This window comes from Larimichthys crocea, chromosome XIV, assembly GCF_000972845.2.
Source record: "Larimichthys crocea isolate SSNF chromosome XIV, L_crocea_2.0, whole genome shotgun sequence".
NCBI classification, from domain to species: domain Eukaryota; kingdom Metazoa; phylum Chordata; class Actinopteri; family Sciaenidae; genus Larimichthys; species Larimichthys crocea.
Genome location: NC_040024.1, coordinates 11,021,592 through 11,047,942, shown reverse-complemented (window position 1 = coordinate 11,047,942; position 26,351 = coordinate 11,021,592). Strand labels below are relative to the sequence as shown.

The window sequence follows — 26,351 nt, the reverse complement described above, 5'->3', positions numbered from 1 at the left end:
GTGTGGTATCGATCTTCTCGTCTAAATGTCGGAAATATAGCTAAAATATTCATTTCAACACTCATTCTTTATGATTTTTGTAGTACTATTATACTTTGTAGTATTAGGGGACACTTGTTAAGCCCTCCAAGGCGAATGTATTTTGTGACTTTGGGTTATACAAATAAAATGTGATTTGATTTCCATACAAGTTTCTACGTAGCAATGTCACTAAAGGATGATGAATCAACTAAAGTATACTAACAGACAGTATTGTCTTTGCTTAATAAATATGGTGACTTATGTAATTAAAGAGTGCAAACCAAAACCATGGGAATGCTTATAAAACAAGCAACGGATGTCACAAAAAAAACCTTAACAGTACTTTTAGAGCTTCTCTCTTCCAGTTATACAATGTGTTTCATTTAAAGAAAGTCAAAATATGCGATTAGAAGGCCACAAATGTGGGATTTCACTTCATTTAGGCCCACTGACATACTTCATCTCCAGAAAATTCCCCACTTGCAGTGTCACATGTTTTTTTTTTCAAGCGACAGTTTGGAGGCATAAATAAAAGGCAACAAGCTGCTTTTATACTTTCCAAAACATAATGCATTCGACATATTTTCAGTGCTCATGATGAACTCTGCTTTCTTAATCAAAGTACAATACCCTGAGGCAAACGCTGATTTAAAAAGAGGGCGACAAGAAACAGAGCCAAGTCAGCCCAGACCGGCACTCGTATAACATTTTATGAAAAGGCTTCCCTCTAGTGAAAACGGGAATGAAATCTGCCGTGCACAGTCCTCGGAGATGTGATTGGAAAAGTGCTCTGGCTTACAGAGCTGACATCTCTCCTTGGGTAACAGAGGAAACATGCTGGGTTTTTTTTTTTGTATTTTGTATCTGTGCTTGTTGTTTCTGCTGATAACCATCGCACTAATGGATTTATGGGCCTTTGTGATTGTGTCATGCGTGCGAAAAGCCTATAATCCAGCTCTATTACCACAGTATGAAAGGCGGTAAACCATGCACGCTAGGGATTGATTGCTCTTGATTATAAATTGGGAGTGTTATCAGAAAAAACTGAACACATCGAAAAAGGCTTTAATAAAAGCCATAAACTGCCTGATTCTGTTTCCAAAGGTAGACTCTACAAAGCCGCTGTGGTGTAAGTCAATCATATCATATTGCTTATTTTCCAATGTCATATTCAGGCTATGTCAGAGCTGCCACATAGCGTGCCTGTGCAGCTCTCATCCCATATACGTTTGGCAGCTTGAACTCACTGTGAACCGCACAGGTCCAGGAAAGGGGAAATGTCTCTTTCCTCATGCCTCTGATATGGCTCTTTTTCAAAAGCTTGCAAAACAGGCTTTAGTTCCCTCGACAGTCTGGAAACTTATCACCCTGTCATTTTTTTATTTTTTGGTGTTAGATGTCTTTGGGACCTATTTGTAATGACAGTCATGTGATAAAAATGGGAGGCTTTGAACAAAGGGCGCGAGGGGACCGATCATCCTATCCATTTGTCAAACCGTCTGCCCTCGTCCACCCTTGGGTTTTCCCGCGTGGCTGTAGAGCAAGACAGATGGACACAACGGGCGGGTGGACAGACAGGGACGCCCCCTTCCTCTTCTGCGGTGAACTCAGACTCACATGAGCCAGACTTGATTCATTCTTTGACTTTTAATCTCGTGATGTTCACTGGGGGAATATTGTGAACTTGGCTCTGCTCGGTCTGCTGTGGTAAATGTATGTAGGAGTTTGCGTCGAGCCAAATTCTGATTTCCTGTGCCAAACAGGGACACGCTCACCAGTCTAACATCTGACCCAGTGTGTCTCTCGACCCACCTTTTGTCTGTCAATCCGTCTGTGGCTGGTTCTCACTTTGACTGTGCTTCGGTGCGTCTGCTCATTTCAGGAAGTTTCACCACCCTCCAGCTGTATCAAATGACTTCGAGTCAAAGTGCTGCTAATCAGGAAACCCAAAATGCACTTCCTTAATTGGCTCGCTTACTCACTCGCACTGTTTTCACTTGTCAAATCTAAAGATAAAAATCACCCCCCTCTCCTCCCGTCACTTCGTTTTTTGTAAGAAGCGCTAGTAGCGCTTCAGTTTAACGGGATAGGCTTGTTAATTTCACCAATTTCATCTTAGCACTCAAGAGAAAGAAACTGTGAGACTTAACTGTCAAGCTGTGCAACACCAGTTGGAAAGTTGCTTCATTCTGTGACCCGTAAACCTTTTCATGAACCAATGCATGACAAATGTGCTCAACTCTGACTCTGTAGTTGTAGGGGTAACACAGACTTTCTACGTGGGGACAAGAATCTTTATATCTCAATCTCTCTCTTTTGCTTCTAAGCCTAAGCAGTCAAGTGAGTGGATTTATAGACCCGAGGCTTATGGCATTAGTCACGATTGCTTGAATTGGCTCAGTCTCAATTAAAATAAATGGATTTTACTCCTAATGAGAGAACAGGACAATGGAGGGGGAATTGAGACGTTTGTAGTAGCCCGTTGATTTAAATAAGAGCATTGAAAAATTGCCTCAGAGAAAGCTTGATTTATGCGTATGCGTGCCCTTTTAGAGCAGCTAACAAAGGTCAAAGTTCAACCCCTGAACATCTCTAAATATAAAAGTTAACATATCCTCACTGAAGGGCCTCTTCTCCTTTCCTTATTATGCTCCCAGTTTCTCTGAAAAGCTCTTGCACTTGTGTAGTCTCTACTTTTTTCTTTTTTTTTTTTTACTGTGTTCAGCTGTAAAACATTTGAGGAAACTTTATGCTTCCCCATTCAACTGTGAGTGTAACTGGAGGTTCTCCGCCGACTATAAAAAAGAGAGGGAAAGGAAAAATGGTTGAGGGCAGGATGAGGTCCTCGTCTCTGTGTCTTCATAGTGCGGGATGCAGGCCAGGCACACTCTCATGCAAAACCTCATCCCTGCAAACTCTTTTTCTCTCCCCCTCGCCTTTTTTCTTTCTCTCTCTCTCTGTCCCTCTTTCTTTCTGGCAGACCGGCGAAGCTCCATAAAAATGAATTATGCATCTGAAAAATCTGAAATGTGTAGATTTCTACAGCACACACTGGAGGAGATCGCATCTGCTACTTTACACAGATAAAGTTAACTGGTGTGTAATTTCTTAAATTGCTCTGGATTCATATTTCCAGAAAGTTAAAGGAGCAGTTCGATATTATTTTGAAGTACGCCTGTAAGTTTTCTTACTGAGAGTTTGATGAGAAGATTGATACCACTGACATGTTTGTATGATAAATATGAAGCTGGAGCCAGTTAGCTTAGCTTAGCACAATTAGCTTAGCTTAGCATTGGACCTTGAAAGCTCTAAAAAAATAAATTCATTCACATTTGTTAAATGATACCACTGACATGTTTGTATGGTAGATATGAAGCTGGAGCCAGTTAGCTTAGCTTAGCACAAAGGTTAAAAATGGGGCAAACAGCTAGCACTGGACCTTTGAAAGCTCTAAAAAAAGATAGATATGAAGCTGGAGCCAGTTAGCTTAGCACAAAGACTGAAAATGGGGCAAACAGCTAGCACTGGACCTTTGAAAGTTCTAAAAAAAAAGAGATATGAAGCTGGAGTCAGTTAGCTTAGCTTAGCACAATTAGCTTAGCATTGGACCTTGAAAGCTCTAAATAAATAAATTCATTCACACTTGTTAAATGATACCACTGACATGTTTGTATGGTTGATATGAAGCTGGAGCCAGTTAGCTTAGCACAAAGACTGAAAACACCTAGCATTAACCCTCAAAAGGTCTAAATACATACCACTGACATTTTGTACAGTAAATATGAAGCTGGAGCCAGTTAGCTTAACACTAGACCTTGAAAGGTCTAAATAAATATGTTCTTTCGCCATTTGTTGACATGTTTGTATGGTAGACATGAATGTGGAGCCAGTTAGCTTAGCACAAAGGCTAAAAACAAGGGAAATAGCTAGCACTGGACCTTGAAAGCTCTAAATAAATGTTCTTTTGTGTTTCTTGAATGATACCACTGACATGTTTGTACGGTAGATATGAAGCTGGAATCAATTAGCTTAGCACAATTAGCTTAGCATTGGACCTTGAAAGCTCTAAATAAATGAATTCATTCACATTTGTTAAATGATACCACTGACATGTTTGTATGGTAGATATGAAGCTGGAGCCAGTTAGCTTAGCTTAGCAAAAAGACTGAAAATGGGGCAAAAAGCTAGCATTGGACCTTTAAAAACTCTAAAAAAAGACAGATAAGAAGCTGGAGTCAGTTAGCTTAACACTAGACCTTGAAAGGGCTAAATAAATCTGTTCTTTTGCATTTGTTGAATGGTACCAGTGACATGTTTGTATGGTAGACGTTAATCTGGAGCCAGTTAGCTTAGCACAAAGGCTAAAAACAAGGGGAAATAGCTAGCATTGGACCTTGAAAGCTGTAAATGAATATGTTCTTTCACCTTTGTTGAATAATACCAGTGACCTGTTTATACAGTAAATATGAAGCTGGAGCCAGTTAGCTTAGCTTAGCACAAAGACTGAAAACGGGGCAAACAGCTAGCATTGGACCTTTGAAAGCTCTAAAAAAAGACAGATATGAAGCTGGAGTCAGTTAGCTTAGCACTAAACCTTGAAAGGTCTAAATAAATATGTTCTTTCGCCTTTGTTGAATAATACCAGTGACCTGTTTGTACAGTAAATATGAAGCTGGAGCCAGTTAGCTTAGCTTAGCACAAAGGCTAAAAGACAGGGGGAAACAGCTAACATTGGACCTTTGAAAGCTCTAAATAAATATGTTCTTTCGTGTTTGTTGAATATGCACGCTTGCTGTTTCTGGTCTCATATAACTCCTGGGACTAAATGTCAAACTCTTTAACCAGTCATGCCCACATAATTCAAGAAAAACTAACCTCAACTAAGCTTGTAGTTTAAAATATTCAATGCATTTAAATATGGTGGCAGCTCTGCCAACTCTTTGTTTTGTATTCTTCCTCTTTTTTCCCCCATACAAAACAGCCGCGGGCAGATCACACACCCGGCATCTAACAAATGGGAGCATTGACTTTGCCATCAGTGTGGTCTCAGAAGCTTTTACTTTTATCTTTGAAGTCTGGAAAACTCCCACTAGAAGTCACTTGTAAGGTGAACAAAGATGCCAAACACATTTAAATTAAGGCTGTAGAGACAACAAGACCTACATGAAAGTTTTTTTTTTTTTTACGGCTTTCTGACCCCTCCCAGACAAACAAGAATGACCTGACCTGATTGTGGTGGGAGTGATATAACACACACAGTCACTTTTGGAAATGTAATGTGGCTGGAGGAGAAACCGAGGCAGTCACAAACAGAGAGAGGCTAATACAGCCCATGCCACATTTCCAAGCATGATCTCTCTCTAAATAATAGCCTCCCTTGTACTTAGAGTGAGGTTTGGGCTGTGAGGAGGGTCATGGGGCTCCCCGATGTGATGGCAATGCACTAATCTGCCCCTGTATGGCCCATTCACATGTGTTCACACCATTGTTTCCACCTTCTAAACAGGAACTGCAATGTTACTCGGGGGAATTGTAAAACGCAGTGTGCCAGTAAACCCTCCATTAATTCCTGCTCTTATATTTAAAAGTCAGCGTGTCCTTGCAGTCTCATCACCTTTAAAAAAATAAATAAAAAATGACTGCATAAGAGACAGGATGCATGCTTTTAGAAATCTGTGCGAGCCTGGGAAAAAACCTCGTCTTTTCTCACCACTCTTCTCTCTCCTCTCCTTAAAACCAATCGGTGCTGTAATTTATTACCCCGGTAAACACGTGGGAATAGTATTTCAAGCGCACACAAGATAAACACTCCTTTTGGGAAATCTCGCGATAGGGGACGCTCCCACTGTGCTCGCCTATTGTGAGAGTTTTCCAACTCTCGCGTGATCTTGGAAGTTTCCCACGCCTGTTGTTGTGGCGTCTCTCTCTCTGTGTGTGTGTGTGTGTGTTGCTCATACCAACCGCCGCCTCCCCCTTTTTTCTCTCTCTCTCTCTCTCTCTCACTCTCTTTCCTCACCCACCCCCTTTTTTCTCTCCGTCTCCCTCGTCCCTTACACCTCCAGTCTACTCTTGTTGTCTCGGCGGATTGTGTTGTGAGAGGAGTGAGAGAGAGTGAGAGAGAGAGAGAGAGGGAGAAGAAGAAGGATATCGCGAGTATTGGAGTTTTGGTGAGAGTTTGTGGAAGATGGCGCCTGTTGTGACAGGGTGAGTCTGAGATTCGGGGCTGGTTGTTTTGGGGGGAAGGTGGGAGCGGAGGATACAAGTTATAACCACGAAACTGCTCCGGTTTAAGCCGTGTGCTTGTAGCCTGAGCGCCGGGTTAGTGTTTCGGCTACAGCTTTAACCTTTTCCAGAAGTCATTTCTTTGTCTCAATGTGTTTGCGTGCGAGTGTTTTTTTTTTCTCTTCTCCTCTCTCTCTCTCTCCTCCTTTTCTCCGTGTGGACAGTTAACGTTACTCCTCCTGACTGTTGCTTTGCGTTTTTTTTTTTTTGTGAGCTTAGTCTCCAAAAAGCTAAAAAAGCCGATACTTCACCCTCGGTGGTCTCCCCTTCTTTTTCTCCACCTCCTCCTTTCTCCTCCTCCTCCTCCTCCCCAGACAACGGCGAGCTGGGTTAGCTAAAGCAAGCATGCTAAAGCCGAGCTAAACACAATTATTATTATTTATTTTATTTCATTTTTTTGTTGTTGTTGTTAACACCGACTCAAAGCTTAAAACAAAAACGTATAACCGTACCCCCCCCCTTCCTTTTTTTTTTCTTCCTCCGGTGGCTGCGGTTTGTTTTCGTAAAACGTGCCGGGGGGCCAGCAGCACGTTTACGGACAGGCGCTGTCCGATAATGGACGTCGGCTGGCGGTGTATGACTTTAAACACGTTGTGGCGGCTTTGTGAGCTATATGAGCAAGTAGTGTTTAAAAGAAAAATAATATATAAAAATAAAATCTTACACTTAGGTTTGTAATATATTATATGATATACTATTTAACACACAGACACACACGGTGACGACGACCAGCGTGTACTTTTAAATTTTTTTTTAAAACGACTTGAAAGCTATTAAATAAATAAAAATAAATAGTATTTACTACTTTTACTACACGAGCAGCCTCCCTCATGTGTGCTTTAACCCTATCCTCACTGAAATAAATGATAATTTAACTAAAAGTGACCTCAAATAACTTTAAATATTATAGATAACCAGCTGCTTTAAACTTTTGAAATGTTTTTTATCTCACATCCCCAAATTAATAGAGCTCATTAGGCTTAGTGCATGTTCAGTAATTGCTACAAGATAATACATCAGGGATAAGTGTGTCAGCCGTTGGCTTTTTAAATGGGGAAATTGCCTTAAACTGCACGTTGGCTTGATGTATTTCCTCAGAGAAAGCGCCGCAGAGGCAGTGCTGTCTGTGTTTTTGTGATTTCGGGCTGCGGTGCTTGTGTGTTTTTGGTTTTGACCGCTGTCCGTCCGTCCGTCTGTCTGTTGGACTAAAAAAAAAAAAACCCTGATTAAAATGATTTCCCTGCACATTAGCTAGACACAAACCTATTACTCTTGAGGCTATAATCCCCCCACAGACAGCTCAGTGGGTGACAGACATTCGCTGGGCTTGTTTGGAGGTGTGTGTGTGTGTGTGTGTGTGTGTGTGATGGTAAAAAAAGGGGGGGTGGGTTTTTAGCTGTGCATGTTCATTTGGGGCTTTCCAGCAGACCTGAACTGATTTCACTTGAGGAGGGGCGAGGGGGGGAGTCGATGGTGTTGGTGGGAGTGGGAGGGAGCGAGCCAGAGGGCAGGCGGGTCAGGTCTGGGTGGCTGGCCACCTGTCCAGATGATATCTCCAGATTCGTGTGTGTGTTTTGCTGCGAGTCGGTGGGGGTCAGTGTGGGGAGAGGTTTAACAGAAAATTAAAGTGCCATAAGGGCTTTTTTTTAAAAGCTGATGGCAGGCCGGGTTCACGCTGCAACGGTCGGAGGCATCGCAGAGCCCGACCACAGCCTCGTGCCCCCATGTGTGCTGTTTGACTGGTTCAGGCTTTACACAGGGAGGGGCAGGCTTGTTAAAGGTGTTACGACTGTGGTCGCATGTTTTTGTCTGAATTAAGAGTTCTAGCGTACACCGACTTCAACGTCACTAAAGCTGCGAGTTTGTGGAATATATACGACTTTTGTGTTTCTGCCTAACTCAGTTTGCTGCCCGGAAATCCAGTTATCAACAAACAATAGAAGATCATCAAGTGTGCGCCGTGAAGCCCGTTCTCGCTGTAACCTGCACAATTTCAGCCTGACGATCCATAATGCGCTTTTATGAAACGTACAGCTCCACAGGAGCTTTGTCGCACGGATGAAATTGGCTGTATATTTAAAGCGTCAAACGTTGACTCCGTGTGTGGGGCTTCAGTTTGTGGCTCGCTACATCTGTGGTTAGATTTATTTCCTTTCCAGTTGATTTCCACGGCAGATATTAAAGTAGCATTTCCTTGCGTTATGTACCTCGAACTGGGGGTCCCCCGAAAAAAATAGCAATAAATGGATAAAGTTATGAAGATAGAGATACTTTATTAAGTATTATGGTGTATCATTTAAGAAGTGCACAACTATGAATAAAGACCAGTACGTGAATTAAAAAAATATTTTTAAAAAAGCATCCGGAGCCAATAACGCTCGCTTACATCAGGTTTAGGACATTAAAAACTCCTGATATGATCATGACGCACCATGTAAATCTGATCTAACGAGCACAGCGGACACACATTTAAGTCCGTCCGCTTCATCGAGTGATGCAAACTGGCTAAACTTAAACGAAAATATGACGACAGTTACCCCGAGTTTGGTTTTTATTGAGAACAACGATGGAAGACCAACATGTGTCATGCGTGTTCAGGTACGAGCAAATGAAGCCGGCCAACCTATAAAATCTAAATAATCCATATTAAATAATTCATATGACGTCTAGGTGTACAAACAGCAGTAAGGATTATAAATAAAATAACATTTCTCTCCTGTAAGGGGTCCCAGAAAGTTTGAGATAACGTGGAATATCCTTTTTAAACCGGACATACAGCATTATAATAAAATAACTTTGCACCACCATCAGCTGCTCGTTTTAAAGCAGAGAAAAGCAAAATACATGAAGTAGTATTTAAAAAAAAACATTCATCAGTACTGGAAAATGTCTCAAATTATTCGATTGTCACAGAATTTTCCTGCCCTGGTTATTTTTGTGTCGCGTTGCACCAGGCACATGTTCCTCTTCCGGTGTATCACGGCGTTACGCAGCATGCACGATAAAACAGACGCGTAAACGAGAACGAAACAACAACAACCACACACAAACGCAGTGTTGCTTTCGTCACTTTTCCTCCTCTTGTGCCGGAGCGACCGACGAGCTGAAAGAGCGGCACTGTTCACCTGGCAGGATAAAAGCACTCATTTCAACACGGCTCTGCCTTTTGCCGTGCCCCCTCGGGTTGAAGGGGGGGAGACGGGATTCCATTTAGCTCACCCCCTCTCCTCACCCCTTCCATCCCTCCTGAAAAAGTCTTTCAGGCCAAAAAGCCAAGCATCTCTGCGCCAGTGTAATGATACCACGCTCTTTTTTTTTTCTTTTCTTTTCTTCTTTTCTTTGAGGCGCAAACCCTGTGTTCTCGATTTGTCAGCAGAACTGGCGTGCGGTTTGAGCTCTGAAGGTGATCAATGAAAGAGAGAGAGAGCGAGTGAGCGCACCTCGAGATAAAAGTCTGATCTGCGCGCTCGCGTGTGTGTTCGTGTGTGTGTGTTTGCGTGCGTGCACGTGCATCCATTCCCCGGGGTCCTCTCCTCTTCCCCGCTTCCCTTTTATGAAAGGAGAGGTTCAGAGAGAGCAGCAGATGTCGAAGCGCTGACCTTTACGGTGGCAAAGGCTCGGGCTGGAGTTAAAAGGCACCCCCACCACCAGCAGCAGCAGCACCACCACCCCTTTGCCCCTCAAAGCAACAGCCTTGTGTCCACCCACACACACACTAGGCTTCACACACTGACGGATAGGTTAATGACTGAGATGATACAAGCCACCTGATCTGTGTGTCACCTCAGTATCCTGCAGCTTTCCTATATCCAAGCAGAGCTGTGAAAATCTTCAAAGTGTGTGTGTGTGTGAGCGAGAGAGAGAGAGAGAAGGTGGGTGTGTGTACAGAAGTCGCAGGCGAAGCCAGACATCTTTAGGGGGATTTATCCTCATGCCTACAGTAGCCTATTGTTTTGGAAGTTCATGCATATCCATTACTTCACATGATTGAAATATCCCCCGAAGCCTATAGTTTCATTCAGGGTTCAGATTCAACTTGTTTGCTCGAGCGATGACGGGCCTCTTAAAGCAACCAACACGCCCCCCCTAGGTTGACTCAGTGTCTTCGTGCTCTTGTTTCCCCTATTCGAGCCTGTCTCGGGCGACAACCACAGGAGACACCCAAGGGGATAGAAATGCACATTTTTGCGTAATTTGTCTTGGATCCGTGCCATTCTCCGTCTCCAGCCACGTGCTAAAGTGTGCACAAAACCAGATCTACCGTCACTTTGCGTCCGTACTGTACCTTTACTTCCCCTTTGGCTTATTCATAGCAAATGTTCCCTTTTTATTGATTTAAGGCTGTACCTGACTCAGGATGTCGTCAGTCGAAGACTTTTAATGCCTTTTCTTCGTCATTTGTGATCTTAAAAACATCAGAAAACAGTGCTGTCACAGCGGACTGTAATAGAGGCTGGACCACCGTCTAGTTCAGAAGTGGATTAACTGACAGTCATCAGAGCGTTGGAGAAGCCGTCTGGCCTCAAGCTGCCGTCTGTTTCCATCGGTGACAGTCTAAAAAATGGACAGAGCACAAGGGACGTCACCCACAAGCCTTCTGAAGCCGAAAACCTGCCAAATATCGGCATCGACGTGCTCAAACAGTCGATCTTTATCAATCAAAGTGGCCACGCTGTTAATTAAGCATGACTTTAAGCCTCTGTGTTATTTGAAAGGGTGAGTTAAAAACCAATTCCCCCTCAGTACAGTTGTCATGAACGGGGAAATGAGCTGCAGAGACCAAAACAGTTTTTTGTACCAGGCTGTAAACATGTTTATTTCTTCTGTTTTAACATGGGGACTTATGGAGACTGACTAATTTCTGCAGCCAGCCACTGCTCGGTTTCTACCAACTTTCTCTTTCGCTTCCGTCACAGTCGTGGTCACTTTGAAGCTCGCTGTTTGAAGTATACAGCTCCTGCCTCGTGTGCAATGATGCAGCTAAAAAAAAAACGAACTTGACTGATGACTTGAGTCATCGACTTCCAGGGGGCATCCCTATTACCGATAATGCCCTTTTGAGTGGCGCCTGTTACCTAATTTCTCCAAAGCTCTCAGCTCGACGCAGGAGTTATATTTCTCATGCAAAAAAATCCCGACATGGGGGCATTTATTTACTTGTGCAAGACTTGGAATGCATCAGTCTGAGCTCATGCTTTTTTTTTTCTCTCTCTCTCGCTGCTGTTTGCTTCGGCGAGGATGGGACGGAACATTCTGATGTGAATCTGAAGCCAGTGTGGTTTTGAAAACAGCCCTGGCGTCATGTTTGATAGAGGCCCAAGTCCTCTCGGTGGTGGTGTTGTTGTTGGCATCGTCCTCCGCTGCTTTAGCTAAAAGACAAGAAGAGACAGAAAGTTAACACGAGGCGAAACGCGACAGGCGGTGGAAGCGCGTACCGATCCGCTGACTCTTGTTTTGGAGCGTCTCGGCATCGTTCGCTCTCGCTCCCATCCCCACCACCCCCCTTCACTTTTCCGAAAGAGTTTCCTCCAGCCCCGGCGTTCGCCTTTCCCTCGCCCCTGTTCCTTTTGCTGTTTGTAGCGATTACAGCTTTCGCCAAGGGAATGGTGGTTTCTACTGTGTCAGCACTTTTTGCCCCCGCTGTCCCTCTACATTCAGGATGTTTCATTCAGAAAACATGAACCAATCCCCCCCCTCTCTGTCTGACTCCTGTTTGCTTTCATTCAGCTTCAGCGAGCAGACCGCTCACCTACTTCCTATGTTGGGGGCAACCGAGAGGAAAACAATACGAACACTGTTAACACTCGTGTGTTCTTCACGTTCATTTATTTCTCCTCAGGGATGACGGAAGGGGGTCCGCGCTTTGGAGTTGTCTTTAAATTACGTCAGGCCTCTGTAAGACTGCACCTCTCTCAGACTTGCAGAGAAAAGCTTTATTCTCTTCTTCTGCAGCTTTTGATATTCTCATCCGTGGCACCGAGCATTGTTTCAAGTGTTCTCGCGACAGCCTTCCCCGTGCCGGTACTCCATCCACATTTTTAGAGGAAGGTTACAAATGTACACAGGATCTCCTGTGTTGGGAAAGCCCCCAACAAAGCCACCTCCCCATGGCTGCAAGCAACCGCCACTATTACTGTATTAGATAAGAAGGGAGTGGCAAACAAGGAGCCAGCCTGTAGTAGTAAAGAGAAAGAAAGAAACGTTGTTGTGGCCTTTGCGCGACTGTTTGTGGTGTCATGCCCGGTGAGCACAGAGTAGTGTTTGACCCTCGTCCTCTCTAGGTGAATAGCTTGTAACTGATGAAAACAAATTGAATTGACATTTGCACAGAGCTGTCCAGTCGATAGTTTCGAGTGCGGCACCTTGTTGGATAGTTTACACATCCGATTTGGTGTAACACTTTGGCTTATTCTGGAGCAGTTTTTTTTTAATGCTGCAAACCGGATGCAAGCCCAGCCTCCAGGGACACACCGCTGCTAGAGTTTGCCCAGGCAAGTGATGGCAACCCCGGGGACAGAGAGAGAGACAGAGAGAGACGAGACGAGACGAGAAGCCTGAGTTATCAAGTGTCGGGGAAAATATTCAAGGGAAGAACAAAGACAGAGAGAGGGAGAGAGGGAGAGGGGTTGGGATTCCAGGAAAGGTACTCTGTTATCTCCAAATGTTTCTTTGCATTGTCTGGTTGTTTAACTAAGGCTGGCGGAGAGTTTCACTGAAGAATCCGCCTGGTGGCATTCCTGTGGCCGTTGACGTCAGGAGGTTTTGGCCTTTGCTTAGAATCACAATGAAGTAATAGACATGTGTGTCATTTTGTGGAACAGTCTATTGATTGTGGTCGAGGAAACAATGCTTCTTCTTCTTTCTTTTTTTTAAATTTTATATATATATATATTTCGGGGGTTTGTTCATGTTGTGGTTGATCGTGTTGCACTCGCGGGCTGCAGTTCGATGCTCTCTATCATTTCTGGAAGCGCCGGGCTGAAGAATGTACGTGAGGTTTCACATGAGCTCATGGAAGGAAACTAAACTTTTTGTCGGGGGTTTCTGCTTCAGAAAGTCACCGGCAAACTCTTTACTCTATTTATCACCCCGCTGGATTTATTAGAAGATGACCTCAAATATTCTAACCCCAACCCCCAAATCGCCAAAGTGTCTGGTAGACAAATGAGTTTCGGCTTTTGCCATAATTTACCAGGAGCGATCGAGACGTGTTCCACTTTCGTCGAGCTCGAGGACGGACGCAAAAGTGCGCGCGTGGTTAAGATCTAGGAAACCAACCCTCGTTTCACGTCGAGTATTTAGGAAAGGATAGCATGTTTTGAAGAGGAACAACAACCCCCTTCCTCATCACGACAACAACAGTGAAACCAGACAGCAGCCCTGAGCTCACACACACACATACACACACACACACACTCACACAGTCACAGAGCGTTCTGTGGTCTTTACATTTGGTTTGCTGGGGATCATCTCGCAGCATGTGGGCTAAAGGTCATCTCTCTCTCTCTCCGTCTCCCCTCTCGTTCTGTCTGCCTCTCTCGCTCCCGCTTCATGCCAGGAATTCTATTTTTTTCCTCCCGTCGCAGCGCACTCGGTCCTTTGGGTGGTTTTTCGAGGCAAGGGCAGGGCAAGACAGTGGTTAGTTTGCCTGAGTCTGATAGATGTCCAGAGAAGACTGCGCCTCGTTCTCAATCGAGGCTTGTACGCTGGAAAGATACAGTCACAGTCACATTGTTGTCGAGCTGAAACGAGCGGTAATTTCATCCGTTTTTCCTGATCAATTACTCCTTTCACCAGGGAAGTCCTGATCATGTTTTTGGGCCTCTGATGCCGAGTATCTATGAGTCATATTGGCCACAGCAGCAGGATTGAATAGTCAAGTGCTGGATTACCTTGGAAATATTAACAAACCGCTTAAAAAGTCCTTGAAATTCAGGTTTTTGTTATGAAGCCAAGTCACTGCTCCTCCTCTCTTTACTTCCTAACCATGGTGAGCATGTTCCTGACAACTAAACATCAAGTCAACACTGCCATATGTACCGGACATACAGATATAAACGGATAAATATGGCAGGCAAGCCTCTTGTGACTACATTCAGCCTTTGTCGTGGGTTAAAAAACCGACATCCAAAGAAACATTTGGTCTCGACTCGTTTCAGGCCGTCTGCTGATTAATTCCATACTCAATATTTTTATGATTTACTGAAGTTGGACACGATGTAAGATGAATAAATGCATGTTTTTAGTTTTAGCTTTGCCGCCGTCCCAACTGGACTGTAGCCTGCTGTGTGTTGCTGCGTGGTCGCCGTATCGGAGAGGTCAAGATCCATCGGTTTTTGTGCTCTGCAACTTGTAAGCACCGATCCCAAATGGGTATTTTTACTGAACACGTGCGGATCGCTGCTTTTTTAAATAGTTTTTTATGGTCGCAGCTTCTCAAATTTGTGGCGATTTGCTGCTTTTCTCTGTCTGTTGTGTATATCTTCAACGACTAAAGGGATAGTTTGGGTTTTTTTAAATGTTCCTATGCCTAGTCAGTGTATTACCAACAACAGATGGCGTGCTCCCAGTTTGGATAAAATGTATTTTGTATTTCAGGCTGTAGTGTACCATATAGCGTGCATATTCTCAGTGCTTTCCGATCCACGGCATGAAGCGTCGTGCCGTCCGCAGACTGCCTTATCTGTAGAAATACATAAATCGTACGGTCGAGAGAATGTTGTGCCAAGAGAAAGAGCTGTGTAACCAGCTCACAGTGACATTATATAATATGGTCGCTGTGGTATTACTGTGCAAGTGGAGTCTGATGCTTTAGCAACGTAGCACAGCCACAAGACCGACCCGCTGGTCACATTACAAAGTTCTCACTTTGTAAACCAAACGAAGCTGTTTGGTAACCAAGTCGCCGCACTATATGAAACATCTCAGTGGCGCTCTAAGGTAAAATGTGGCAACGTTGGCGAGGACAAGCCGACCTGAGCTCCGTGGTCTAAAAAGAAAGACAGTTTCCTCTTAACGCTGTAAGATTCAGGCGTCGTCACCGAGCTCCGGCTTCTTTAAGTCTTCATTTTGACTGAGCAAAAGTTCCGAGTTTCATATCATACAAATCAGCGAGAGCTGAGAAGCTGAAAGCAGATAATGAGTTATTATTATTATTTATTATCACTAGCCTGAAGTTGCTGATTAAGTTTCTGTCCGTCTGCCAGTTCGACGCCTCGTCGAGGATCAGATCTGTTCTCGCTCTGAGCTGCAGAGCGTTTCCTTCGATGCCGTCCGGCTGCAAGTGCAAAAGCAGCGGTGCACCGATGCATGCTTTTTTAAAAGGATGAATAAATAGCAGAGCATCAATGAGCGTTGACAAGTTTGTGGTCAGCGCTGCAGTTCAGCAGCGAATGTGTGCACACAGGTTAAGGGGCCCCCCTCCGAGTTTGATCCTCAGTGTGGTTATCACATCCTCTACCAGAGCTGCTACCTTCCCTCTCTGCTGAAGGCCGCACAAGAGCGCGATCCATACGAGCGCTGCCGCGGTCGATGGCGACGACTAACAACCCCTTCCCCCTGGGTTCCCTCTCTTTCTTTCTCTTTCTCTCGTTCTCGTTCCAGCAGTGAGTCATCAGCTCAGCAGAGAGTGAGAAGGGGGGAAAAGGGGAGCGGGAAAAGGGTAGTTCATTCAGGGTTCAAGGCCTCCCTCGCCTCGCCTCTCCTCGTCCCCTCTCTCCTCTCTTTCTCCCCCTCCTCCGAGCACATGACCCGTCTCACAACCCAGCCGTTCGTATGCGGGTCTTTTGGCCGGAGTCACACTTATCACTTACGATACGAGTGTGTAATCCTGTGAGATGCTTTCGCGTCTGGCCCTGAAAGATTTCTGCTCTGTGTCTCCCCGCCGCTGTGTTTACTTAAAACATCTACAGCTACATCACTTCTGTCTCGCGAAGCTGGCCCGGGACTCGGTTTGTCTTTTTTTTCCCTCCACCAGGTAGAACTAAATACTGTTGTGGTTGGATTGTGTTCTCGATTAGATACACTCTGAGTCCAATCCAAACTTTATCACCTTCCTTTTTGTGTGTACAGACGTGTTTTAACAGCGCGCTGACAGGATCGGACAGTAAAACTCAGTGTTGAATTTATTGAGATTGTGCAAGTGCAGCAGCCTCTTCTCTTCTTTTTTTTTTATTAAATACTAAATCAGAACATCGAAAGACGTTCACTCGCGGGTAAAAGACAAATTTAAGGAGCGTATTTCAGTCACGCGCGTACGTGTGTTCGGTTTCTCAAGAGGTTCCTTTTGTTTTCCGTCTCTGTGACCTGTCTGAGGTGTGATTATGCAGCCAGCGTGTTTCCTCTGTCATCTGTCTGGCTGAACAGAGAACAACAAGCCCACTCACGAATCCAAGCCTCCACCTCCACCTCCACCCTCTCCAGCATCACCACTTTCATTTCTTCATTCTCGCCGCAGAGTCCCAGTGAAGCCTTTTTAAAAAAATTAATTTTAAATGTTTGCCAGTACCGTGTTCCTTCTTGAAATTCTTCTGAAAACGGAGGCGACTCAGTTCAGCGACGACCTCTTTTTGTAGATCCGCCGTGGCCGGTCAGACGTGGCGGACTATCTCGATTTTTTTTTTTAGGGACACGGCGACGTTATCTGAGGACTGAATGGAGCCAGGTGGCAGGCAGCGTAGAGAAAACAGAGTCAGAGCTGCGGGATTCACAAAGGAGACTTCATTAAAGATAGAACAAGCATCGAGGGAGTGTGTGTATGTGTGTGTGTGTGCGCAGGTTGGCTCCTGAGCGCACACTGGAAATTTCATTATGTCGTGTTCGGGACGTTGGACGCCGTACGTGTACAAGTAATGGAGTACGCTCAGTACTTTATGTTCCAGCTCCTGCGCCAGGTTACAGTCGTTAATGTGTACAGCTTTTTGCGTACGTCTTATTGATTGTGCGCCAGGGCCAAGACTAGTTAAAAAAAAGAAAAAGTCTGTCCAGAGAGAGAAAGAGAGAGAGAGAGCTCCATATGGAGCATTGATGTCGGAGAGTGCGGTCAAGAGGGGAGGAGGGGAGACATGGAGGGAAGGAGAAGGGAGGGAGGGAGACAGAACGAGGAGGGCCTTTTCTTTGGCTTTTCTGCCTCTGTCATTAAGCTCTCCCATGTCAAAGACAGATGGAGCTGGTGTGTGTGTGTGTGTGTGTGTGTGTATTTGTGTATGGAGGCACTTGCAAGTGCAGACTGATGTGACCCACCCAACTCCACACACACACACACACACACACACACACACACACACACACACACAGCATCGAGCCCAGCCCTTGATTCTGCCTCCAGCGGGGCGTCTCAGGGCAGCTACCAGACCTCTGCCATCTGCAGTCAGTCAGCCTTGAGGGTCGGACAGCTCATCAGTTAACACAGTCAACTTTCTGTTTCTGTCCGCTCTTGCAGCATTAAACATTCATTCCTTTTTTTTTTTTTAAGAACAGATAATTTTCCATCCTTTTTGTGATTCTGATCACGTCATCCTTCCTCATTTAATCCTTTTTGTTTCACCCTGTTCTTCTTTTTTATTGCAAACTTTTTTAGGAGTGGATTAATGCGAGGAGGAGGAGGAGGAGGGGGGGATGTTTGACTCATATTCTCAGTCAGCGGTTCGCCACGCCCGCCTCAAAACGAAAGAGGGGCCAGGCGAGGTCACGTGCTGCGATAGTTGAGATGGGTTTCACGTCCAGTTTAGATTTAAAAACACACAATCATACTCGAGGCTTAAAGGTCCCTACGTCCTAGCAGTGAAGTTGCAGATTGCAGCTCGCCCTCTCCTTCAGGGCATGTAAAAAAGCAAAAAGGCCACATCTAGATCAGTGTTTGGTTTGTCCGCTCTGGGCTACTGTAGAAAAATGGAGGTCTCCACAGAAGAGGACCCGCTCCGTAGATATAAAGGGCAACAAAAACAGGTTATTATACACTAATGAAAACATACTTTGGACCTTTTTAATGTCGAGCAGAAAAGCATGTAAGGAAGGGAATGGATTGGCCAAGGCAAAGCTGGATAATAAAATGAGTCATGCAGCCACAAACGTGCAGCGTGCCTTTAATTCCCTTTCATGTGGACAGTGTTTGGCTTAACTGTACATTAGGAGAGCAGCCGTTATATATCATATCCATGTGCTTTTGTAAAATTCAACCTGCAACATCGGTCGGTCGTCAACCAGCGTCCTCTCTCTGTCCTCGAGGCAGGATGACGGGAGCCTTTGCAGCGACTCTGCCCTCGCCACTCCTAGCGATTGTTGGCAGCGGAGCGAGCCTCCAGCTTGAGCCACGTCCGTCTAGAACGACCCTCGTCCCCCTTGTTTACGTCGCTCTCATTATCACCCATCGGCCTCCACCTCCTCTTTTGAAACACCCGTCCAAAAAGGGCGAGTTCAGTGCCCAAACTTGGCCCTCGATTGTTTTTTTTCCTCAGTGATTAAATACGTGCTTGAAGGATGTGTGCGTAATACTCTCGCTGCAGGCCACACACAAGCACGGCGTGCTTCTGAGGAAGCGAGCGTAAAAGGCTGACGTTTATGCTTTGTGTGTGTTAAAAACTGCGTAACAGTGTTGCGAGTGAGTGTGTGTGTGTGTGTGTCGGGACTGTGACATCAGTATGCAGGTATTTTCTTCCAATAAGCTGCCAGGGGAAAATGTAGCCAGCGGGCTCGAATTTCCAAATTTCTCTCACTCAGTCCCCCCTTCCACACGAACACGTTCGCTTGCTTGGTGAGACATGTTTCCATTTCCACCCGTTTCTGTCTCTGTCCGGTCTTGAAAAGTTTGGAAACGCACGTCACAGACAGGTAACTACAACAAGGAGCGCAGTGTCTCAATCTCAGCCCGTTCTTATCTTTCAAACACTGCTGATTTGTTTTGCCAAGTCCTTTTTTTTTTATAAGCCTCATAACAGGCCAGCTCATTATTTAGTTTATTGCGTCTGGCGGTGATCAATAAGCTCGTCGACAGGTGTCGGGTTTATTCAGGCCGGTTGGTTGTCAGCCTTCACCTGACAAAGATAAAAAAGATATTTTAAGCGTCTACTCTGAATAATTGTTGTTGAATTCTCAACGCTGATCGAGCCCCATGTTGCTCTTCTTTCCCGCGTCTCTCGTTTTGACCTACATGTTAAAAGTGAAACTCCTCCACGCTCGTGTTTACACCGCGTTTTATCTAGATCACCTTTGTTTTTCCTTTGTCGACAAAACCGCTGAACGAATGTTTAAAACCCCAGCGAGTGAACTCGCCGTTGCAAACAGGGTTTCCCCGCAGTGTGTGCGTGCGTACGAGCTCCTTGTTTTCAGCTTACAGTTAGAGCCGGGTTCATATATTCGGTGTCACCGAGACGGCCCGTGGCTATGGAGGCCAGTGGAAGCTGCGAGGGAGCCACGGTGTTGATAATGAGGTGTACAGCCACTCCGAGGAGTTGTGATATCTGCTATCAGCCCTCAGGCAGGGAAACCAGACACCTTTTTATAGGCCTAATCCCTCTTCCCATCCCTCCTCTTTCCCCCCCTCACACTGCTGTTTGTGTGTGTGTGCACTGTCCTGGAGCTCTCTGCGTACATGCAAATCCACACACACACACTCAGATATGTTGTCTCATATTCACACAGGGACCTGTGTCAGAGTGCAGCTGACCCGCCCTGGCGTGCCGAGCGTGACAGATGTGTTAAAAACGCTTTAATTGGGAGCAGATTTGAAGCTTGGAAGTATTAAAAAATACATGTTGAGTGACATTTCTGATGGAATAATGATGAAGATATGTGTAAAGAAGCGTCTGAACCACTTTTATATTTAGCTGAAAATTTATTTTAACACTAAACTAATGTGTATTTCTTCCTATCGATAACATAGGCTGACGGAGCGGCGTGCATCTGCTCCATTCAAAGCAAATAAACGCAACGTCGCCGCATACCCACCCAAAATATACACATGCACGAACAACACGCTGCCTGCCGGTTGACCTCAGAGGTCGCGCCGTAACCCCTTGACCTTGGGCATATGAACGACGGCGTCTGGCGCCTGTGGGGTTGTGTTTTTGGTCCCCCGGGAAGGAGAAGCGCTCTGCAAAAGATAGATGGTGCGTGTTTGTCCGTCTGAAACGTAGACAAAACATGAAAGCGCTCAGCCTATTATCATTTTCTTTTTTTTTTAGATTATTTTTTTGTCTTTTATGCCTTTATTGATAGTACAGCTGAAGATAGACAGGAAGCAGGGGGCAGAGAGAGGGGGAGTGACACGCAGTAAATTAGCCGTCCGATGTGGGATTCAAACCGGGGCCAGCTGTAGTGAGGACTATAGCCTCCACACACGGGGCGGGCGCTTAACCCACTACGCTACCGACCGCCCCTCTATCAACATTTTCACAATGATTTAAACAATACGGCCAACGGTGATTGCATTTTTTAAAAAGGAGTAGTCGTTACATTTATGAATTTCGGCGCTCTACGGAGAAACAGTCGACTCATCGTGATTCACAGATCGCCGTCTAGCTCCTTTTTGATCTCTCAGGTATTTTGTAACTAACACAAAGAGCTGGTATGGTTGCTGAGACATACAGGGAGCGTTTCGCAAACACTTTTTTTTTTTACAGTATTACCAACAGCCTGGCTGTTGACTAGAAGCCAGACACTCTTGAGCAACACAGAAAAAGCCAAGTCACCGCACATCAGTTTGAATAAAGAGTGTTTGTTAGTGAACCGCAGTGTCATATGTGGCGCAGGCTAATAAGGTGTCAACATTCATACAGCGAGTGCAAAAACATGCAACAAGATACCCAGATATGCTCCGACCGATGCTGCAGTCGGTGCCTTTTCATCAACGCGGCCTGTAGGTTCCGTGCTCGAGTCGACGGTGTCTCAATTTCCTTGTTTCCTGTGTACTGTCTCTCAGTTCCCTTGAAGAGGGAAAGGCCGTGAATAGTTGTTCAGTGTATTTTTGGAGAGACGAGTTGCGGGATTTATGCTCCTCTTGTCAGGACGTTCCAGTTATAGGCGGCACACACCGGCTTACCGCGGGACACCTGACGGCGAGAAATGTGATCGGCCATTGCGGAGAAAACACCCAAATACAGGCGGGCTGGTAGCACATGAACTGTTTCCAGGGGACTCTTAAAAAGTGATGAACACGACAGGGACTTGTATCCGTAGCTCATATTCCAACACCGCTGACGGAAAACCAACTTCGACAACTCCCCGAGTCACTGACGACGGCGACAACGAGCGTGACTCAGCACTTTTTTTTTAGTGTCCCCTGGAAACGCTGTTGCCTGTGCTCCTGTGCTGTGTTTTCTGTATTCGCAGCTCATTTCTGGAAATAAAACCATGATTATTAGTAACATAACAACATCTGATCTGCAGGATATTGTCTAACAACATTAATCTGGCCACGTTGGGAAAAGTTAGTGACTTATTAGAGACAGAGCAAAAAAACGTATGTGCACTTTAGCATGTGTCTGTTCAGATATGTGGCACACAGTGCTGAGGACATGTCAGAGTGTGTATTTCAGTCTCTTTGGGTGTGTGTGTGTTTTTTTTTCCTCCCTCCTTCGTGCTGTTTGGACTGTCAGTCACAGCTGTCAAACGCATCCCCGTACCAACGGCAGGCCGGGGTTCACACTCTCTCAATCAGCCCACCCGGCTGCATGCGCATGTGTTGACGTGTGTTAACCCGTGTTTGTGTGTTAGCATGTGGAGGTGGGTGGTCGATGCTTCTATTCATAGCGGCTGCCATCCCTCTCCGTCACCGATACCTCATATGTCATACGACCTGTCAAAGAACGATGAGAGAAGCCCTCGAGTTTCCCCCCCCCGCTCTCCATCCAGACGTTGGATTTATTCTGTCGTCGTTTCCTCGACGTGCTGCAGGTGCACGCGTTGTGTATTTAACTGGAAGAGACATGGTGAAGGTGATTCATCAATGGACGCCGCAACATTTTAGTGTTGATTTGTTTTTCTGCGTCGCTTGTGGAAAACAAGGCGCGCTGCAGCTGTTATCTCAGTGTGTTAATAATGTATTTAATTAAAACCGCCGCTGCATCATTCCCACAAAAATGAACTGAACTCTGACTTTTTTTTGTTGTTGTTGTAGTTTAAATGTGTGTTTTAGCTGAATATGAGTATGGAATTGGACTAAATGCTAAATTACATTTGCGACCACCAGATCTGATCACAGCCAGAAAGACCCCACCTCGCTTTTCTACGTTTGACGGACGCCGTGGAAAGTTGGACACATAAACAGCACAAGAATCCAGCTGATTTTCAGAATAAAACACCTTCCAACGATAAAAACAGACAAAAAGGGAAACTACGTAGCATATTTTCTCATGGTAGAAGCACACAAACCAAAGAAAAAACCCCCAAATCTGAGCAGGTTAACAAAGTCTGGCGAGTAAAACACATCGCTTCTGGAGTACAGCGATGTAACAGTTAGTTAAAGAACAATAAAGATGTGCCAGTGTACATGGTTAATGTGGTGATGGTACCTCATGGATGTCTGACAATATAACTAAGCTGCTGTCGACTTCGCTCGTGTCATTTCAGTCTAAAACTGGCGGTCAATTTTGGAAAAACTGGCTAATTGTTTTTGAGTTTTAAAATTTCCACGCATTAAATAAAACCTTCTTCTCCGCAGTAATTGCTGCTGTCATACTGCTGGCCACTGTTAAACACATGTAACCACGGGCCAAAGCCCTTCAGATCGAATAAAGTTGGGTGTCTTTGAATACGAGGATGTTTATTAATCATGAAGAAGCGAAGATAACTCCGCTTGCAAGAACTCCCGACTGATTTCTAGATTTGACTGGATGTCTGCGTCTTAGTCAGACCGACCTCTGGTCCAGATTTGACAGATGATTTTTTTTTTTTGGTTTGTATTTCTTCTAAGAGATACACTATGACTTGTTAGTGTTTGTGGTTGTGTGTGTGCGTGTTGTGAAGAGGCCCGAGGGAAGGTTTGGTGTGTAGAGTTTCGCTCTGTGTCTTCATGCCGTATCTGCTTGTTGGTTAGAGGTGTTGGCCCTTTTAATAAGCTACCACAAAAATATGGTTTATCACCCTCCGGGCTGCTCTTGTGTTTAGCGTCTGAGAAATTAAAGTGTCAGTCTGATGTCAGTCTCTGCATATTTGTGGACGTCTGTGCGCGCTCGACGGCAGCCAAGATGACAGGAAATGTATTTAAGGAATTAAAGAAGGCACAATTACTAACCTCGGTTTTGATATTTTGTTCATTAAATGCTAAAATTGTCTGAGAATTTATGGTAATTCCACTCATATTTTCAGACTGGATGACAATATTCAGTGTCAGTCGTAACATTTTAATGCCCGCATACTTCCCATAACATTACAAGCATTTTATTTTCCCCTCCGAATATTGTTGTTGGCAGCACGGTGGGGAGCTTTTATCAATTTTCCCATGAATCTCAGGCTACGGTTTTGTTCCGAACAGCACAGAGAACAATTTGGTTGGTGAGCGTGATCCATCACCGTAAAAGAGAAGCTGACAATCTCCGTTTGCAAAGTTGCATCAGGATGGAAAAATCTTCAGGCCGTAAACTTTCTTTTTTTACAACATGAGGGATGTTCCCTTCACTGTCTCGGATTAATGTGCAAGCGTTCACGGCAAACAAACAGGTGACATGACAGGAGTGTGTGTGTGTGTGTGTGTTACTTCCACGTTCTACTTCTCTGATTTTTCAGTGTCTATAAAAAACAAAACAAATAAATAAATAAAAAACTTTCAACCAATAGCGGACGCTCTCTGCGCTGTGGTTAGGACCCTCATTCTGTCAGTCACGAGCCAGTCAAGCCAACAGACGACGCACGGCGAGGTGCTGTAGTCCCTAAAATGCTGATTTCAGACGCTTCCAGTTTGAAATCTTTACCTAGTTACGTCTAGTCTGCCTTTTACTCTGCGAGGAAAACAGAAAGTACGATATTATTGGTCTACGCACAGATATAATGAGCATTAATCTGTGGTGTAGATGCATTTATTTGTTTAACTTCACCTGCCTCGTGACATGATTTGACTTATTTGCTTCTTGTTCTGGTGAATTTACAAGTTTGATTTTACAGTTGTATAGCAGCTCTCACATAAAACTGAATAATTATTAAAAATAAAAGAAGAATTTTGGAATATAAACGTGCTGATGAACTCTTCTTGTCTTTTATCTTTAAATGAGGCGATCTCAGTTTCTATTCTACAGATTTGAAACTAGAACAGTAACAACTTTCACTATCCATTAATCTGCAGATAGTTTTGTCTAAATGAAAATGGTAAATGGTGTGTGTTGTTACAAGAAGAGCTCAGTAGGATGTATTCCAGTGTGCGTTCGCCCTAAAGTTAAAGTTCAGATAAAAGTCATGTAATACAAATAAGAAGCCGTCATCAGCCTGAGAAACGACTAAAACTATCACCAGAGTTATTCCATATTTTTTTTGAGGCAGCTCTATTTGAAGCCGCTGACAGAATAAGCATGTGTGTGTGTGTGTGTGACGTCACTCGTAGCTTTCTGAAGAGATGTTTTGAAGCTGTGGCACCACGTTGGCGGTCCTGCCTCTTCACACCTCCTGGAGGTGATCCGAATGACGCCTGGGTGCTTGTGACGACACCTACCTGTCGATCAAAGCGTCCGCACTCTTTAATTTGAACAGGTGAATTATCAATAAATTCAGACTCAGTACTGTTGTCATGAACGGGGAAATTAGCTATAGAGACTAAAACAGTTTTTTGTACCAGGCTGTAAACATGTTTATTTCATTTGAACATGGGGACTTATGGAGACTGACTCAATCTGTAGCCAGCCTCAAGTGGATGTTTGAGGAACTGCAGTTTTCTGACAGTCTGGTGCTAAGAATCACGCCTCAGCTTTTTCCACATCCTGGCGACGACGTTCAAAAGTGATAACCTCGATATTTATTGAACTTGAAGAAGACCCACGTTTGAGTATTTTGGCTCAACGCTCATCGGCACACGTCTGTACGCCAACAGTGACATCACTCTCACTTCCCAGTGAAAGCACCAGGAGTCAGGACATCCTCTTCCAGCGCTCATGTCTACTCTCTAAATGGAACAACACTGTGTCCCATCTCGTACACACTCTCTCTCTCTCGCTTCAACTGACCTTGGCACACTTACACCATGAGTAACCATGCCAGGGTGAGCTACCAGCAGTTTAATGGGAGTATCGGGTTCCTAATAGGATATTGCCAAAGTGAGAAAAAAGAGAAAAGGGTCTGTTTCAGGCTTCATAAACAGACCTGGAAGGGATGAGAGGAGTGTGAGGGGAAATGTGTTTGATTGGAGGTTTGGATCAGCGCAGGAGAAGCTGCTCGTGTTTGTTCTACACGATCCGAATGTGTTTAAGCGGCGTGCTGCAGTCGCCGCGCCGTTGAAGTCTGAACCTTCAGATATCGACGCGCACAGACGATCGCTTCCCCATATTCTTTTTTCTGCTTTTATTGGCAGAAGTGTTGCTGCTGCAACAGTTTCATATCATATGCTTGAATGAATATACTATGAACACACTTCCTAAAGTTGTATTTTAGGCGCTTAACTTGACACCTAAAGTGACTTTATTTCACCCAGCTGTGTTCAAATAAACACATCTGTCTCTCCACTAAACGAGACGCTGCGAGCTTCAAACATGAAGTTGATTTGTCACCGCTGCAGTTTGGCCCGCAGTGTTTGTCGCCCTCGCTGTATCCTGCGGAATCGGTGATAGTAAGCAGGAGGTGAGGAGGAGGAGGATGGAGGGAGAGTAGTGATAACGGATGAGAGAGCAAACGAGACAAAAAAACTCCTCTTCTAGCAGAGCTTCCTTTTCCGCCGTTGACCTCTGGCCTCATTTGAGAGTTTCTCTGCGTCTGTGTGTGTGTGTTGGAGTTTTATTACTCAGAGTTTTGTATTCGGTGCTGCAGCACACGTCACCGTTTGCATCATTTGCAAAAAAGGGGAAAAAGATGAGACGTTTCTGGGTGTGGGCACTTCTTTTAAATTTCATTTGAATATAGATAGAGGAAGACAA

The 26,351-nt window shown here is 44.8% G+C and overlaps 1 protein-coding gene across 1 annotated transcript in view; it reads left to right on the top strand.

The window, feature by feature from the left end:
- The first annotated feature begins 5,963 nt into the window (after positions 1 to 5,963).
- The window catches only part of rbpjb (recombination signal binding protein for immunoglobulin kappa J region b), a 38,721-nt gene continuing 18,333 nt past the window's right edge, over positions 5,964 to 26,351 (top strand). The window contains exon 1 of the mRNA XM_010741712.3: positions 5,964 to 6,225. Coding sequence (XP_010740014.1) covers positions 6,206 to 6,225 — 20 coding nt within the window. The 5' untranslated portion in view covers positions 5,964 to 6,205. The remainder of the gene's footprint in view (positions 6,226 to 26,351) is intronic.